Source organism: Tamandua tetradactyla, chromosome 19, assembly GCF_023851605.1.
Source record: "Tamandua tetradactyla isolate mTamTet1 chromosome 19, mTamTet1.pri, whole genome shotgun sequence".
NCBI lineage: Eukaryota > Metazoa > Chordata > Mammalia > Pilosa > Myrmecophagidae > Tamandua > Tamandua tetradactyla.
This window is the reverse complement of record NC_135345.1, coordinates 57,080,424-57,096,466: the sequence shown is the minus strand read 5'-3', so window position 1 is coordinate 57,096,466 and position 16,043 is coordinate 57,080,424. Positions and strand designations below refer to the sequence as shown.

The window sequence follows — 16,043 nt, the reverse complement described above, 5'->3', positions numbered from 1 at the left end:
ATCTCCCACGCCACCAGGGAGACTTTCACCCCTGGATCTCATGTCCCATATAGTATAGAGAGCAATGATTTCAATTACAGAGTTGGGCTTAGAAAGAGTGAGGCCACATCTGAGCAACAGAAGAGGTCCTCCAGAAGTAACTGTTAGGCATACCTATAGGTAGCCTAAGCTTCTCTGCTACCTACATAAGCTTCACAAGAGCAAGCATCTAGGGAGCTTTTAAGACTTCCAAATCCCAGGTTGCATGCCAGACTAATTAAAACAGGATTTATGGGAATGGAACCCAGTCATAAGCATTTTTTTAAACTTTTTCTATTGTATAGTATAACATATGTACAAAGCAAAGTAATATAAAAAACAATATTTTCAAAGCACTCTTCAAAAAGTGGTTATAGGATAGATCCCAGAATTTTTCCTTTTAGCTGCTCCAGAATATAGGAGGCTAGCAGGCATAAGCCTTTATTTAAAGCTCCCTAGGTGATTCCAATGCACAGGCAGTTTTGAGAACTACTGACCTAGGGTTAACCTTCCATTTGCTGACTCAACCAAGGTGACAATACACTGGTTCAGTGGAACTATATGAGCAGCAAAGTGGATATACTTGGAATACAAGTGTATGAGCAGGTAAGAATTATAATCGTCTTATACAATGGACATTATTGTCATAGAAAGAACCATATAATATTGTCTTACCTATCTGGGGCTCCTCGTTGTTTTTTAGGCCTGGAAAGCTCTTGGATTCTCTTCCTAGAGAAAGAACTAACAAATACCAACTGATTAATTCAAATAGAATAAATACAAATATGGTTACATTCAATGACTCCCACTCAAACAAATCCCACTCCTGCCAAAATAAACAACAGTATATTTGAGGCGATTTGAAGGGTGGTGAAAAGCTCAAAGAGTCAAAATGCTGTGGTCTCAAAATCCTCACTCCTAGAATCATTAACATTGTACATAATAAAATCAAGACAATAAATATGCAATAAAATATAAAATGTATTGTCTCCAAAAGACCCCAGGTAAAATGCACACTTATTAATGGGGGAATACCTGAATTAACATATTGTTAATTTGTAGATGGCCAAATGACCCTGGATTCTTAAGAGATTGAAAGATAAATTTCAGACAGAATGTCTAGCTTTAGCAAAACTATGAAATATACTTTTGGTACCATTCAGCCCCTTTTCTGCCCCACTTGGCTCCCTTGAATCTTCCATGATTGCTCCTATTAACACCTGTAGCAGAGACAGTTTATATTTAGAAGTATCCATGTGTTCTCCTACATTTCCCAGTCTCTCTTGCATTTGTTTGGATCTATGTGACTAAGTATATCTAACTTCAGCTTAAGCGTTGCCTGTCACTTCCAGGGCAAGGAACTTAGAAGCTAATATTTCTCCTCCATCTTTCTTACCTTATTGCAGTGACCTTGGAATCTTGGCATAGCTACAAGATGGACAAAGGCCAATCAACTCACATTGGACTGTGGCATGAGGGAGAAATAAACTTTAATTGTGTTAAGTCATAGAGATTTTTATACTGCAGTGTAGCCTATCCTATGCCAATTAACATATCACCTGTTACTGTAGCTTGTATTATAATAATTATGTGCTTGTTTGAAGTTTGAGGGACCCAATAAACCACAACCCTTTTTGGCCACCACAATTAAGAGCCAATTGAGACACGGATGCAGGAGTTGGAGAAACGGGATAAAAATACAATTTCTATTATTGCTAAAACTCCGTTGAAGAGGTATGGATCCCGATGCCCTGGATTTAATTAGTCCCCCAAAGTTGCTCCCCGTCTAGGGAGACTAGGTGTCACCCATCTAGGGTGACACAAAGCAGATCAGAAAGATCTGCAGACAGGCAGGTTTGAAAGAGAGAGGGCCCAGAGGGGACAGTCTTCTCAAACTCATCAAACAGATGCACTCCCACCCCTGGGAGGTCTAATTAAAGGGTGAGGCAAAAAGCCAAAGTTACTCAGGGGTACTGTATTCATGTACAAAAAAGGGAGGTGATGGGGAGAAGCATCCCTATTAACATTAGCTCTTTAGTAGACATCTGAATTCCATGTTGTCACCTGGTGTCAGGTGGGATTGAATCCCGACATAACTCTTGAAAACTGTGTTATGAAGAAATGGCATTTCTAATTCAATGGCAATCAAAGCTCCTTTCAGAAAGTGAAGAGAAGGCCAGCAGGGATTAATAGTCAGGAGCACTCAAGATTTCACACTCACCAAACTGGGCATTCCACCCCAAGGATGGAGCTAAAATCCTTCAATCAGATTATCTATTTCCATGCTACTCTATGTTTAATTTCACTTGTGCTGCTCCTCAGCCTTTAGTATTGACTGAGTCTCACAATCTTATCTTAGCTGTGCCATGGGGGTTACACAAATAAAGATTTTATGCCTACAATTGGGCTGCATTCTAAACTGTGGAGCTATGTGCCCCTAAGGCCAGGGCCACGGTAGCAAAAATAATCAGCAAAACCCCTAAAGGGAAGTTGAAGCCTGGGGACATGGGCCGCTTGGTCCAATTCTTCTCATCTAAGAGATTATTAATCCAGCACAAACCTTGGAGAGTCTGAGTTTCATTACTACAAGACAAAGGTCAATTTTGTTATACTTGGGCAAGTTACTTAATTCTCTGAGTTTTAGTTCATTCATTCGACAAATACTTATGGAGCACCACTACGCACCAAATACTGGTCTAAGGCTAGGGATAAATAGACAAACTCTGCCCTCATGGGGTTGTCAGGGAAGAAAGATGATAAAAGAAATAACTAAAGAAAATACATGGTATGTTAGATGGTGATAAGAACTATAAAAAAAAACAAGTTAAGGTAGATAGTGAGTGTTTAGTGAGGAGAGGGGTGCAATTTTAAATAAGGTGATAAGAGAAGAATATAAATATACTGTTGTATTTGAACAGTGACCAGCCGTGCAAATTTTCAGGGAAAGATTATTCCAACCTATGGTAAGAGCAAGTGCAAAGGCCAATATGTTTGAGAAATAAAAAGAAGGCCAATGTGGTTGGCCTCGTGTATAAACGAAGACAACTGTTTCCTCACAAAGGGTTGTGTGCCTAGCATATTTCAACCATGGAGTGTGTACTCAATAAATATTAGTTCCTTTTTCCTTTCTCATCTGCAGCACCTGGCATGAAACTTTGTATGCTATAAATGCTCAGGAAGTAACATCTGAGTTGAATTAATATTGCCATTCAATTGTTTAAAATATAAATTTAGTTTAAATATCCTATAAAGGGAAAATCATGGAACTATCAATGAACCAGAAAATGTGATATATTTAAAACAGTTTAATTATTCTATTGCTCAAAAAGAGGTTGCTAAATAAAATACAGGCTTGAAGGTAATAAGAATGGAACCCCAACCCACCCCAGCTGCTCAAAACCATTTTTCCCCAATGTTTCACACTCTGGATTCTTCTTACTGCAACTACCCCCTTCTTACTGCAACTGACATAACTGCATTTTGGTTCCTCGGACTCTGCTGCTCAATTCAAGTGTTCCCACCCTTTAGAAGATTTCAAAACATCAAATGGAATCCTAAATCACCCACCGTAGGTTGGAGAGGCTACCCAAAATGCCAATTTTTTTTTTCTGAATTATATCATCTCTATATGTTACTCATGCTGATAAGAAACTGATTAATACCTATGTATGTCCTTAACTTTTTAAAAAAAAAAGTTTTTAATACAGTTGTTTAGTGAACAAAAAAAAAATCTTTCAAAACACGAGATTATGGTAGTGGGTAGAGATAGACAACAAAACATTCTTTCATGGTGAAAATTTGGGAACAGGCTATGTAATTGATATGAAAGAACTCCCTAGCCATGTCCATTACTGTCTAGAAGGGATGAAGATACTTTCCACTACCAGAAAGAAAATCAGCACCCCGGTTTAACAGAAAAGTGGCTTTGCCACGCAGTGCCACATAGCCCCTACTGAGATAGCCTGTGACAACTTCTTACAGAGGATGGCTGAGGTAGAGGAGAAAGAAAGCCACAGTTCCAGACAAAACATTTTATATTACATTAATCTTTTTGAGGAAGTTAGTTTTTGGCTTCCATCATCACTTCTGAGTCAAGATAAATAATTTTATGCAAGACTATTGACAATTGTCTTGTCAATACATCACATCCAGGGTGAAAGTCTCCCTGGTGACGTGGGAGATGACTCCTAGGGATGAATCCAGCCCTGGCACCTTGGGATCAACAATTCCATCCTGACCAAAAGGGGGAAAAGAAGTGTAACATAAAATATCAGTGGCAGAGAGAGTTCAAATAGAGTCAAGAGGCTACTCTGGCGGTTGCTCTTAAGCAAGCTTGAGTTAGACCTTGCTACCTGTCATAACCTGCCAAACCCCAGCCAGGACCATTCTGGCCAATCCTAAAGAACACCTAGGGCAATAAAATTCCACAAGGGTTCCATGCACTAGAGTAACTTTCCAGTAAACCTGTAACCTCCAGATGAGTCCCTGGTCCAGATAAGTCCTGAAACCTAGAGGGCCCAGCCTCTCCAGAACAACAGACAGTTCCATCTCCCTACCCCATATTAGTGGCAGACCCTTCCAATATGAAAAATTTAGAATGGCCATAGCCCAAACACCCCTAAAGAGAGGGATAGAAAGATCAAAGGTGATGGTGGAGTTATAAAGAGAAGGATTAACAAATCCTATTTGTTAAATAGGATTTAAAAAATGAATATGAACGCTGAATCATTAAATTGATATCTCTTTTAGTCTCTGTATCTTAGAGCAGCTAGAAGTGAAAACCTAAAATTGTGAAATTGTAACCCATGTTAAACTCTGAAATATGTTCTACAACTAATTTTGGTGCTGTACCTTGAAATTTGCTGCTTTTTTGTATATGTTATTTTTCACAGAAAAAGAAGGAAAAAAGTCTATTGTGATGATAAAAAAATATTTAAGCCTTCTAGCCTCCTATATTCTGGGGAAGCTAGAAGGAACAAAACCTTTTTCTAGCCCATGACAAACTTTGGGATCCATCCTGCAACTACTTGTTGAAGAGTACTTTGAAAACTATTGCTTTTTTATTTCTTTGCTTTTTACATATATTATACTAAGCAATAAAAAAGTTAAAAAAAAAATGAATCAAGACTACTGGAGCACAGCTCAACAGTTACAGGTACTTCCATCCAGCCACTCCAATACACCATAAGCTAAAAAGGGATATCTGTATAATGCATAAGAATAATCTCCAGGAAAACCTCTCAACTCTGTTTGAAATCTTCCAGCCACTGAAACTTTATTTTGTCTCATTTATCTCTTTCTTCTTTTGGTTAAGAAGTCTTTCTCAATCTCATGATACTGGGTCCTGGCTCATTCCAGGAGTTCTGTTCCACATTGCCAGGAAGATTTACATCCCTCAGAGTCATGTCCCACATAGTGGGGAGGGCAGTGAGTTCACCTGCTGAGTTGGCTTAGAGAGAGAGGCTGCATCTGAGCAACAAAAGAGGTTCTCTGGGAGTGACTCTTAGGCATAATTGTAAGTAAACTTAGCTTACCCTTTGCAGGAATAAGTTTCCTTGGGGTAAAGGTTGAGGAATCAGCCTATTGATTTGGCTGGCCCCATTACTTGTAAGAATATCAGGAATTTCCCAAAGGGAAAGTTGAATATTTTCTCCTTTCTCCCCAGCATCCCAAGGGAACTTAGCAAATACATCTTTATTCACTGCCCATATTACTCTGGGATATATTGGAGCATCACACTAACTTGGGCAAACCAACAAGATCTATCACCCTATTCAAGATTTCATGTACTTATGGTGTTCAACTAAACTGACCATACAAGTTAAATTAGGTAATACGCTACTCAAAATATAAATTTTGCACGAAATAAACATCTCTTCCTTTGGCCTCACACAGAAGTTGAAGTTTCAAAATATGGACAATATCATCGTTTACCCTATATTCTGATCTACCCCACTACTATCAGATAAGCTTCCTTCATATTTCTAATCAAAATCTGATCCCTTTTTCAACTTTTTAAACAGTTCCTATATGGGGTAATGCTGACTTTCATAGTCTCAGAGGGCACATAAATACCCCAAATTTCTGGGAGCGACCTGGTTATATACAAACAGCTCAGTATCTCAGAATTTAGAAATAACAGTTACAACTCCTGAACATATGTGACCTAAGAATTTACAATGTGGGACCCTTTACAATAGTCCCCAACCTTATAACCCATGCTCTTGACTTCAGTTTACTGAGTTTTTATATTACAGTTAGTCTATATGACTGAGGCATGATAATATTTGTCTTTGTTCGTTCACCTAATTGCATCACTCACAACTTCATTCCTTCCTGTCTCCACTTAGTAGTCTGTTATATGCATACATCACAGTTCCCCCTTCTATTCCTCAGTTGTTGTACACGTAGGTGCCCCCATCCATTGTGAATCACGAACACTGCCACCATAAACACTAGTGTGCCAATGTGTTCGTGTTCCCACACTCAGTTCCTCCAGGTATATACTGAACAACGGGGTTTCAGGATTATGCACAGCCCACCCATAGCCTCCTGCGGAACCACCCTGCTGCTCTCCAAGGGACTGCACCTCTCAGTTTCCCTACCAGCACTGAATAGGTACATCTCTTTCTCTGCATTTTCTCTAGCACTTTTCTCTCGGTTCATTTTTAAACAGTTTTATTCACATATCATGCAATCCAACCTAAGTACACAGACCTGCCTTTGCCACCACAACCTATATGAAGACGTTTCCTTTTCTTCCACAAAGAATCCATACCCCTCCCCCATACCCCCCACCTGCTGACATTTAGTTGTGGCATGAGGCCTTTTCTACTGAATGATTTTAACTTTTGGAGGTAGATTTTTTTAAATGAGGATTACACTGCTGTTGTTCCATGTCTTCTCTGAATCCATGTCTTCTCTGATTCATTTTCTATAGCTTACTGATAGTTATGAAGGTTTTTGAAAGCTTTACCTTTGCTGCATAGCAATAAATAAACATTTATATAGCAATAACTAAGGGAATGATTTCAGATCTGGGTTGACAGAGTAATCCAAATAATTCTTTCTTTCAGTCAGGAAAAAAAATGCTCTTTTACATTTAATTATTCTTGCTTATATCCAGAAAATATTTTCCTTCATAACTATTTAGGCAGAGCACATTTATATAACAAAGAATTTTTTTAAGAGGATGAGGACAGGAGAAGATAACGGAAATAGCACAATTTCCTCACAAAATCAAACCCAAATTAACCAAGCAAACAAAATCAAAGTAGTTTAAAAAAAACTCTCTTCAAAGTGTTTTTTTTTTTTAAGTATAGAAACTTACCAGGTTTTTCACTACCTGTTTAGCAATGGGAGAGTTTGTTTGCTCGATATACATAACATTTTGAAGTACCATGGTATTTCAGGTGGATACTCAGTAATATTCAGTAAACATCAATTCTATCAACTATACCATTTGGTCACCATAAAACTTTGGGAAAGCAGCATAGTTTCTCTGAATTTCATTTTTCTCTCAGTAAAATCTAGTTGATTAAACCTACTCTACCTACTTTTTAGCAATGCATTGTAAAAATAGTTTTCTAAAAACTTCAAAACATACACAAAAACAGTGATAGCATTTAAAAATAAAAATGGAAGTAAAAACAGTAACCAGGAAGCATGGTAAATAGAAAATACAAAATAAGTCTAAATGATAATAATAAATATAAATAGGTTTAACAATAACAATAAATATTAATAGTTTTAATTTACCTACTTAAAAATGGATAGAATCAAAATCTGTTATTATTTTCTTCTCATCTGTATGAGCCATTGATATGACCCTTGATATTTCTCCTTAATGAGTCTATTCTGTTTTCTCTCCTAAGTACATATTTCCTCAAACCAAGGCTAAGCATCCATTTTCTGTAAGTATTCACTATATAAATATTGTGCACACACAAACACACGCAGACATTCTCTTTTTCCTTTTTTCATAGAGGGCACTTCCTTGAAATTCCACTTGCTACTGTACTTGCAGACCTGGAATTTCACAAAATCTGTCACATGTGACAGCCAATCCAGGATTCTTAGTTCCTTAAAGGTTCGTCCTAGCATGTATAACAAACCGCATCCAGCAACACGTAAAAAGACTGAGTGTATATAAAGAGAGTCGTCGTCTTCTTGCTTCCTAGTTACTCTATCTCCCTTCTTTCCTTTTCCTATAAAAATTATGATTGTAAAGTGACCTTATGGCACTGGAAAAGCATAGGATCTCTTTTAAGAAAAAAGCAAGACATTTTAAATTCAAATGTCTCAGGTTGAGCTGATCCATCCAGCAAAGCTGGCCCACCAGTTTAGATCTGTGGGAAGAGCAGTATACCTACAGTCTTACCATTTCCTTATAAAGTCACAGGAAACAGCATCTGCAAAAAAGAAATAGAAAAGTAAAAAAAAAAAATGAGATTCAAGAAAAATTAAGGATGTGATAAAGAAAACATTACAAATCAACAGAGAAAGGAGTTGGGAAAAATAACTATTTGGGGAAATGGTAAAATTAAATATGTCACACCATACATGTCACCCCATGTACCAAAATAAACCACAAATGAATGAAGGAATTACATGTGTTTTTAAAAAATTGAATTAGAGGAAAGAGTAAGAGGATATCTACTTGATCATTGGATTTTAATCTTCTTGAGGTAAAGGTAATAAAAGGCATAGAGGAAATTGTAAATATATTAAATTTAAAACTTAAAATTTCTGTGTGTCAAAAATTAAAGCTTTGGGCTGGCCATGGTGGCTCAGCAGGCAGAGTTCTCGCCTGCCATGCCGGAGACCCGGGTTCAATTTCTAGTGCCAGCCCAAGCAAAAAAAACAAAAAATAAAAATAAAGCTTAAAGAACAAAATTTTGAAGAAATACTTGGCAACAAATATCACAGAGGCTTAATGACACTAATAGTTGAAGAGTTGAAGAGTATAAAAGAATAGATTAGTAAGAAAAACATTGAGGTAGGTGTCAAAACTTAAATGAACAAAGGATAGGGGCTGACAATTCGTATATGAATATGTATGAAGGACTATTAAATATTAAAAAGTTGAACCTTGTGATCAAAACTTTGTGATTAAAATGAGATTTTTTTTTAAACTATCAAAGAAGCAAAAAGTTTTTGTAAAGCATAATGACGTCTGAAAGGTATGAGGTGAGAACCCTTGTGGAAGTTTAAATTAGTACATTATGAAAAATAATTTGGCAGTATGCATCAACAAGGTTAATATTCCTTAATTCAATTGTATTTCTAGAAATGTATCCTAAAGAAATAATTCTAAGAATGGCAAACATGTATGCACAAAAATATCCACTGCAGTGTCTTTAACTGTAGAAAACTGGTAACCAGGTCTGTCCAAAGCAGAAGAAATAGTTAAGCAAATTAAAAATAATATTTAGAAGATTTTTTAAATGTGGGAAAATGTAGATCATACATTTCTTCTGCATAAAAATGAAATGGGCTACTTTCCAGCATGTGGAAATTTCTCAGCAAAATAATCAGCGCCCAATCACACTGAAGGAGTCCATCAGTTGGTACTTGCCACTCATTGTACAGAGCTCCCAGCCATCTTTCCAGTGCTTCATTTTTCTATATGATCAGGCTGGCAAGGATCACCAGACATCTGAGGAAAGGTTTTCTGCAGCACCGTTGTGTCATTCAAGAAAAAGAAATAGATAAAAATAACCTTGGAGAAAACAGAAAAGGGCTAATTTTTTAAAAAATCAAGATTATATAGCAACCATATAGAAAAGACAAGATGCTATGAAAAATGAAAAGAATACAAGAAAGAATTACCAGAAATTAAAAATGACTGCTAAAAAAGTTAAGAAGTCTACCAGAATGAAGGAAAAAAGACAAAAAGTCAAAGAAAATATGGTACATAATCGATCCAAGAAGTCCATTTTCTGACCCATAGGAATTCTAGAAACAGAGAATAGAATCACTGCAAAGAGAAGAGAAGAATTATCAAGGAAATAAATAAAGACAATATCTCAAAGCTGCAGCACGTAGTCTCCATATTAAAACAGCATTTCACCAGTCAAGCATAAGGATGAAAACAAACTACATCAAGGGACATCATCATACTTTTCTTTTTTTGTTGCTTGAATTTTACTTTTTAAAATTAGATCAATTGTAGACTTACAGAAAAATTACAAATAAAATACAGAGTTCCCATGTAGCTTTTGTGGTGGTTTGAAATGTATGTATCCCAGAAAAATGTGTTCTTAAATTTCATCTATTCCTGTGGGTGGGAACCCATTCTAAGTAGAAATTTTTCATGAAGCCACTTCACACTTCGTTAAGGTGTGACCAACCTCAATCAGGATGGGTTTTAATCCTATTACTAGAATCTTTAATAAGTGAAATGAAATTCACACAGAGAGAGAAAGTCACAGAGGAAGCAGCCAGAAGCTGAAATCAATGGAACCCAGAAGAGAAGGGAGAGATCAGGAGATGCCACTATGTGCCTTGCCATGTGACAAACTCAGGGCCAAGGATTGCTGGCAGTCTGCCCCAAAATGCCAGTCTTCAAGAGAAAACACCGCCTTGATGATGCCTGCATTTAGACTTTCTCTTAGCATCAAAACTATCAGCTAATACATTCACATTGCCCAGCATTTGCTTGAGTAGCCTAAGAAATTAAAACACTTCCCTATTATTAAAACCTTACATTAGTGTGGTATATTTGTTATAGTTGATGAAAGAATATTATTAAAGTTGTACTATTAGCTATGATTCAAGGTTTACATTAGGGTTCACTGGTTATGTTGTACAGTCCTATGGTTTTTTTCTTTAAAAGATTATTTTAGTAACATATACAACATAAGATTTCCCTTTGGGCTACGTTCAATATAAAACTCAATGCTCTTAAAAACGTTCACAATCTTGCACTACCATTACCACCATCCATTATCAATGTGTTTCCATAATCCTATATAGAAACTTGGTACAATTTAAGTGTTAACTTACCATTCCCTACTCACAACCCACTCCTGGTAATCTATATTCTAGCTTCTGACTCTATGAATATATTTCTAATTATTTTATATCAGTATGATCAAGGAATATTTCTCCTTTTTTGTCTGGCTTATTTCACTCAGCATGATGTCTTCAAGATTCATCCATATTGTCACCATGTGTCAGAACTTCATTCCTTTTTATGCTGCATAATATACCATTGTTATGAATATATCATATTCTGTTTATCCATACATCAGTAGATGGGCACTTTGTTTGCTTCCATCTTTGGGCAACTGTGAATAATACCACTATGAACATTGGTGTGCAAAAATATCTGTTTGAATTCTTGTTTTCAATTCTTTGGGGTATATACCTAAAAGTGGAATTGCTGGGTCTTATGTTAGATCTACACTTAACTTTCTGAAGAACTGTCAAACTGTCTTCACAGCAGATGCGCCATTTTACATTCCCACCAACAATGAATGAATGTTCCCATTTCATTGCACCCTCTCCAACACTTGGTATCGTCTATTTTTTTAAATCGTACCCATTCCAGTGGCTGTGAAATATGTTATCATGCTTTTGATTTGCATTTCCCTAATGGCTAATGATATTGAGCATCTTTTCATGTGCTTTCTGGCCATTCATATATCTTTTTGGAGAACTGTCTATTTAAGTCTTCTATTTTTTAACTGGTTGCTTATCTTTTTGTTGTTGAGTTGTAGAATTTCTTTATGTATTCTGGATATTAAGCCCTTATTGGATATGTGGACTCCAAATATTTTCTCTGATTCTATACATTGTCTTTTTACATCCATGATAAACTTCTTTGATGCACAGAAGTTTTTAATTTTGAGGAAGTCCCATTAATCAGTTTTTTTTTAATTGCTCATACTTTCAGTGTAAAGTTTAAGAAGCAATTGCCTTACACAAGTTCCTGAAGATGTTTCCTTATTTATTCTTCTAGGAGTTTAATTCTTCTGATTCTTATATTTAGGTTCTTGATACATTTTGAGTTGATTTTTGTATATGATATTGTATAAAGACCTTCACCTTTATTTTAAATATGGATATCCAGTTTCCCCAGCACCATTTGTTGAAGAGACCATTCTTTCCCCAATGAATGGACTTGGAGCCTCTGCCAAAAATCATTTGGCCATAGATGTGAGGCCAACTGTTTATTTGTAAACTATCAATTCCATTCCACTGTTCTATTTGTCCTCCCTTGTGCCAGTATATGCTGTTTTGATTATTGTGATTTGTATAAGTTTTAAGATCAGGAAGTGTGAATCTTCCAACTTCATTCTTCTTTTTCAGGATGGATTTAGTTATTTGAGGCCCCTTACTCTTCCATATAAATTTGATAATTGATATTCCATTTCTGCAAAGAAGGGTATTGGAATTTTGGTTGGGATTGCATTGAATCTGTAAATCATTGGAGAATTGACAACATAACAAAATTTAGTCTTCCAATCATGAACTTGAAATGTCCTTCCATTTATATAGGTATTTAAAAAATTCCTTTTAATTATGTTTGTAGTTTACTGTGTACATGTCCTCTACATCCTTGGTTAGATTTATTCTTAGATATTTGGTTTTTTAGTTGTTATTGTAAATGGAATTTTTTCTTGATTTCCTCATCAGATTGCTCCTTACTAGTGTATAGAAACACTACTTTTGGGGGTTGTTGATCCTGTACCCTACCATTTTGCTGAATTCATTTATTAGCTCTAGGAGCTTTATTGTGGGCTTTTAAAAAAAGGATTTTCTATATATAAGATTGTTTTAGTTTGTTAAAGCTGCCAGAATACAATATACCAGAAATGGAATGGCTTTTAAAAAGGGAATTTATTAAGTTGCAAGTTTACAGTTCTGAGGCTATGAAATGTCCAAATTAAGGCATCCAGAGAAAGATACCATGACTCAAGAAAGGCCAATGATGTCGGGGTTTCTCTCTCAGCTAAGAAAACACATGGCAACATCTGCTGATTTTCTTTCCCAACTTCTTCAAATGGCTTCCCTGGGGGACATTTCTTTCTGTACCTCTAAAGGTCTCTGACTGTGTGGGCTTTTCCCAAAATTGTTCCCCCTTAAAGGATTCCAGTAAGCAACTCCACCTTGAATGGGTGGGTCACATCTTCATGGAAACGACTTCATCAAAAAGATCCCACCCAACCATATTGAGTTAGCATTAAAGAACATGGCTTTTCTGGAGTACACAACAATTTCAAACCATACAAAGAGCATGTCATGTGAAAATGGGGAGAGTTTTACTTCTTCCTTTCCAATTTGGATGCCTTTTATTTATCTTGCCCACTTGCTCTGACTAGAATTTTATTACAATGTTGAATATATCCACTGTCACCAGTGAGTATACTTGACTTATTCCAAATCTTAGAGGGAAAGCTTTCAGCCTTTCATTATTGAACACAATGTTAGCAGTGGGTTTTTCATATATGCTTTTTATCATGTTGAGTAAGTTTCCTTCTATTCTAAGTTTTCTAAGTGCTTTTACCAAGAAAAGGTACCGGATTTTGTTTGATGCCTTTTCTACATCAACTGAGATAACCATGTGGGTTTTTTCCTTCATTCTGTTAACTGATTTTCTTTTGTTGGACTACTCTTGCATATCTGTGACAAATCCCACTTGATCATTATGTACAATTCTTTTAATGTACTGTTGGCTTTTGCTGAGGATTTTTGCATCTATAGGCATAAGGGATATTGGCCTGTAATTTTCTTTCTTGTGGTATCTTTACCTGATTTTTGCATTAGCATGCTATTGGTAGGGAGTGTTCCTTCCTCTTCAATTTTCTGGAGAAGTTTGAGTAGGATTGGAGTTAATAACTCTTGAACTGTTTGGTGAAATTCACCTGTGAAGTCATCTGATCCTGGAGTTTTCTTTGTTGGGAGGTTTTTATTATTGATTCATTCTTTTTACTAGCTATATTGGTTTGTTGAGATTTTGTGTTTCTTCTTGAGTCAGTCAGAAACTTTGTTTCTTTCCAGGAATTTGTCCATTTATGTAGGTTATCTAATTTGTTTGCATACAGCTGTTTATGCATCCTCTTATAATCCTTTTTATTTGGGGATTATAGTCAGTAGTATAGGGTCAGTAGTAATGTCCCTGTTCTAGATTGCTAGCTGCTGGAATGCAACATACCAGAGACAGACTGGCTTTCAATAAAAGGGGATTTCTTTAGTTAATGTATAGGTCTTCAGAGGAAAGGCAGCTAACTTTCAACTGAGGTTCTTTCTTATATGGGAAGGCACAGGGTGATCTCTGCTGGCCTTCACTCCGGGCCTCTGGGTTCCAACAACTTTCCCTGGGGTGATTCCTTTCTGCATCTCCAAAGGCCTGGGCTGAACTGCGAGTACTGAGATGAGGTATGCTGAGCTGCTTGGGCTGTGCTATGTTGAGCTTTCTCATTTAAGCACCAGCCAATTAAATCAAACATTATACATTGCAGCAGGCATGCCTGCTAGCCGGCTGCAGGTGTACTAAGCAACAGATGAGGTTCACATACCATTGGCTCATGTCCACAGCAACAGAACTAGGCAACTTCACCTGGCCAAGTTGACACCTGAAACTAACTACCACAGTCCCCCTTTTGTTTCTGATTTTAGCTATTTCCATCTTCTCTCCTTTTTCCTTTGTCAGTATAGGTAGATTTTTGTGAATTTTATTTATCTTTTTAAATCAACAACTTTTGATTTTGTTGATTCTGTTGTTTTTATTATCTTTTCATTTATCTCCATTCTAATCTTTGTTATCCTTTCTTCTGCATGCATTGGATTTAGTTTGCTCTTATTTTTCTAGTTCTTCTTATTTTGAGGTTATGCCTCTGATTTGAAATATTTCTTCTTTTTTAACATAAACTTTTAGAACTATAAATGTCCCTCTCAGCACTGCCTTTGCTGCATCCTGTAAATTTAGGTATGCTGTGTTTTCATTTACCTCAAGATATTTCCTAATTTCCTTTGTGATTTCTTTTTTGATCCATTGGTTGTTTAAGAGTACATTATTTGATTTCCAAATATTTGTGAATTTTCCAGTTTTCTCACTGTTAATGATTTCTAGCTTCATTCCATTATGCTGGAGAAGATATCCTGCATGATTAATATATTTTTTAATTTATTGAGACTTGTTTTGTGATCTAACGTATAGTCTATCCTGGAGAAATAGCCATGGGCACTAGAGAAGAATATGTATTCTGCTTCTTTTGAGTGAAGTGTTCTACATATGTGTTAGTTCTAGTTGATTTATGGTATTATTCAGTCTTCTGTTTCATTATTGATCTCCTTTTATGCTATTCTAGCCATTATTGAAAGCGGTATAATAAAGTCTCCTACTATTAATTTAGAACCATGAATTTCTCTCTTCAAATCTGTCAGTATTTGCTACATGTATTTTAGGGCTCTGTCAGTAGGTTCAGTTATTTATAATTGTTATGACTTCTTGTTCAACTGACCAATAATAGCATATAGTGACATTCTTTGTCTCTCATAACAGTTTTTGAGTTAATGTCTATTTTATCTAATAGTACCATAGCTACCCCAGCTCTCTTTGATTACTAAATGCATGTTCCATCTTTCATTTTTAACCTATTGTGCCTCTGAATTTAAGGTGAGTCTCTTGTAAACAGCTTATAGTTGTGCTAGGCTTTTTTTTTTTATCCATTCTGCTGATCTACCCCTTTTAACTGGAAAGTTTAATTCATTTACATTTAAAGATCATTACTGATAATGCAGGAATTTCTTCTGCCATTTTGCTATTTGTTTTTGTAAGTCATATACTTTTTGTCCCTCTAATTCTTCCATTAGTGCCCATGTTTGTGTTTATTTGACTTTTTGTTTGTAGCATTTTGAGTTCCTTCTCATTTCCTTCTGAATATATTTTTCATATATATTTTTGAGGTTACCATGGAGTTAAAATTTAACATCCTAAATCTTTTAACAATCATGTTAGATTTGATATCAATTTAACTTCAATAGCAGGTGCATAACTGTACCTATGTCCCTCCATC

The 16,043-nt window shown here is 36.0% G+C and overlaps 1 protein-coding gene across 3 annotated transcripts in view; it reads right to left on the bottom strand.

Moving 5' to 3' along the window:
* Positions 1-16,043, bottom strand: part of SPMAP2L (sperm microtubule associated protein 2 like) — a 91,549-nt gene that overhangs the window by 52,095 nt on the left and 23,411 nt on the right. For 2 of the 3 annotated variants that reach the window (XM_077136927.1, XM_077136929.1), the window contains exons 2-3: positions 8,399-8,429; positions 694-759 (exon numbers count right to left, since the gene is read on the bottom strand). In XM_077136927.1, coding sequence (XP_076993042.1) covers positions 694-759; positions 8,399-8,429 — 97 coding nt within the window. The remainder of the gene's footprint in view (positions 1-693; positions 760-8,398; positions 8,430-16,043) is intronic. The other variant, XM_077136928.1, reaches the window with a different exon arrangement.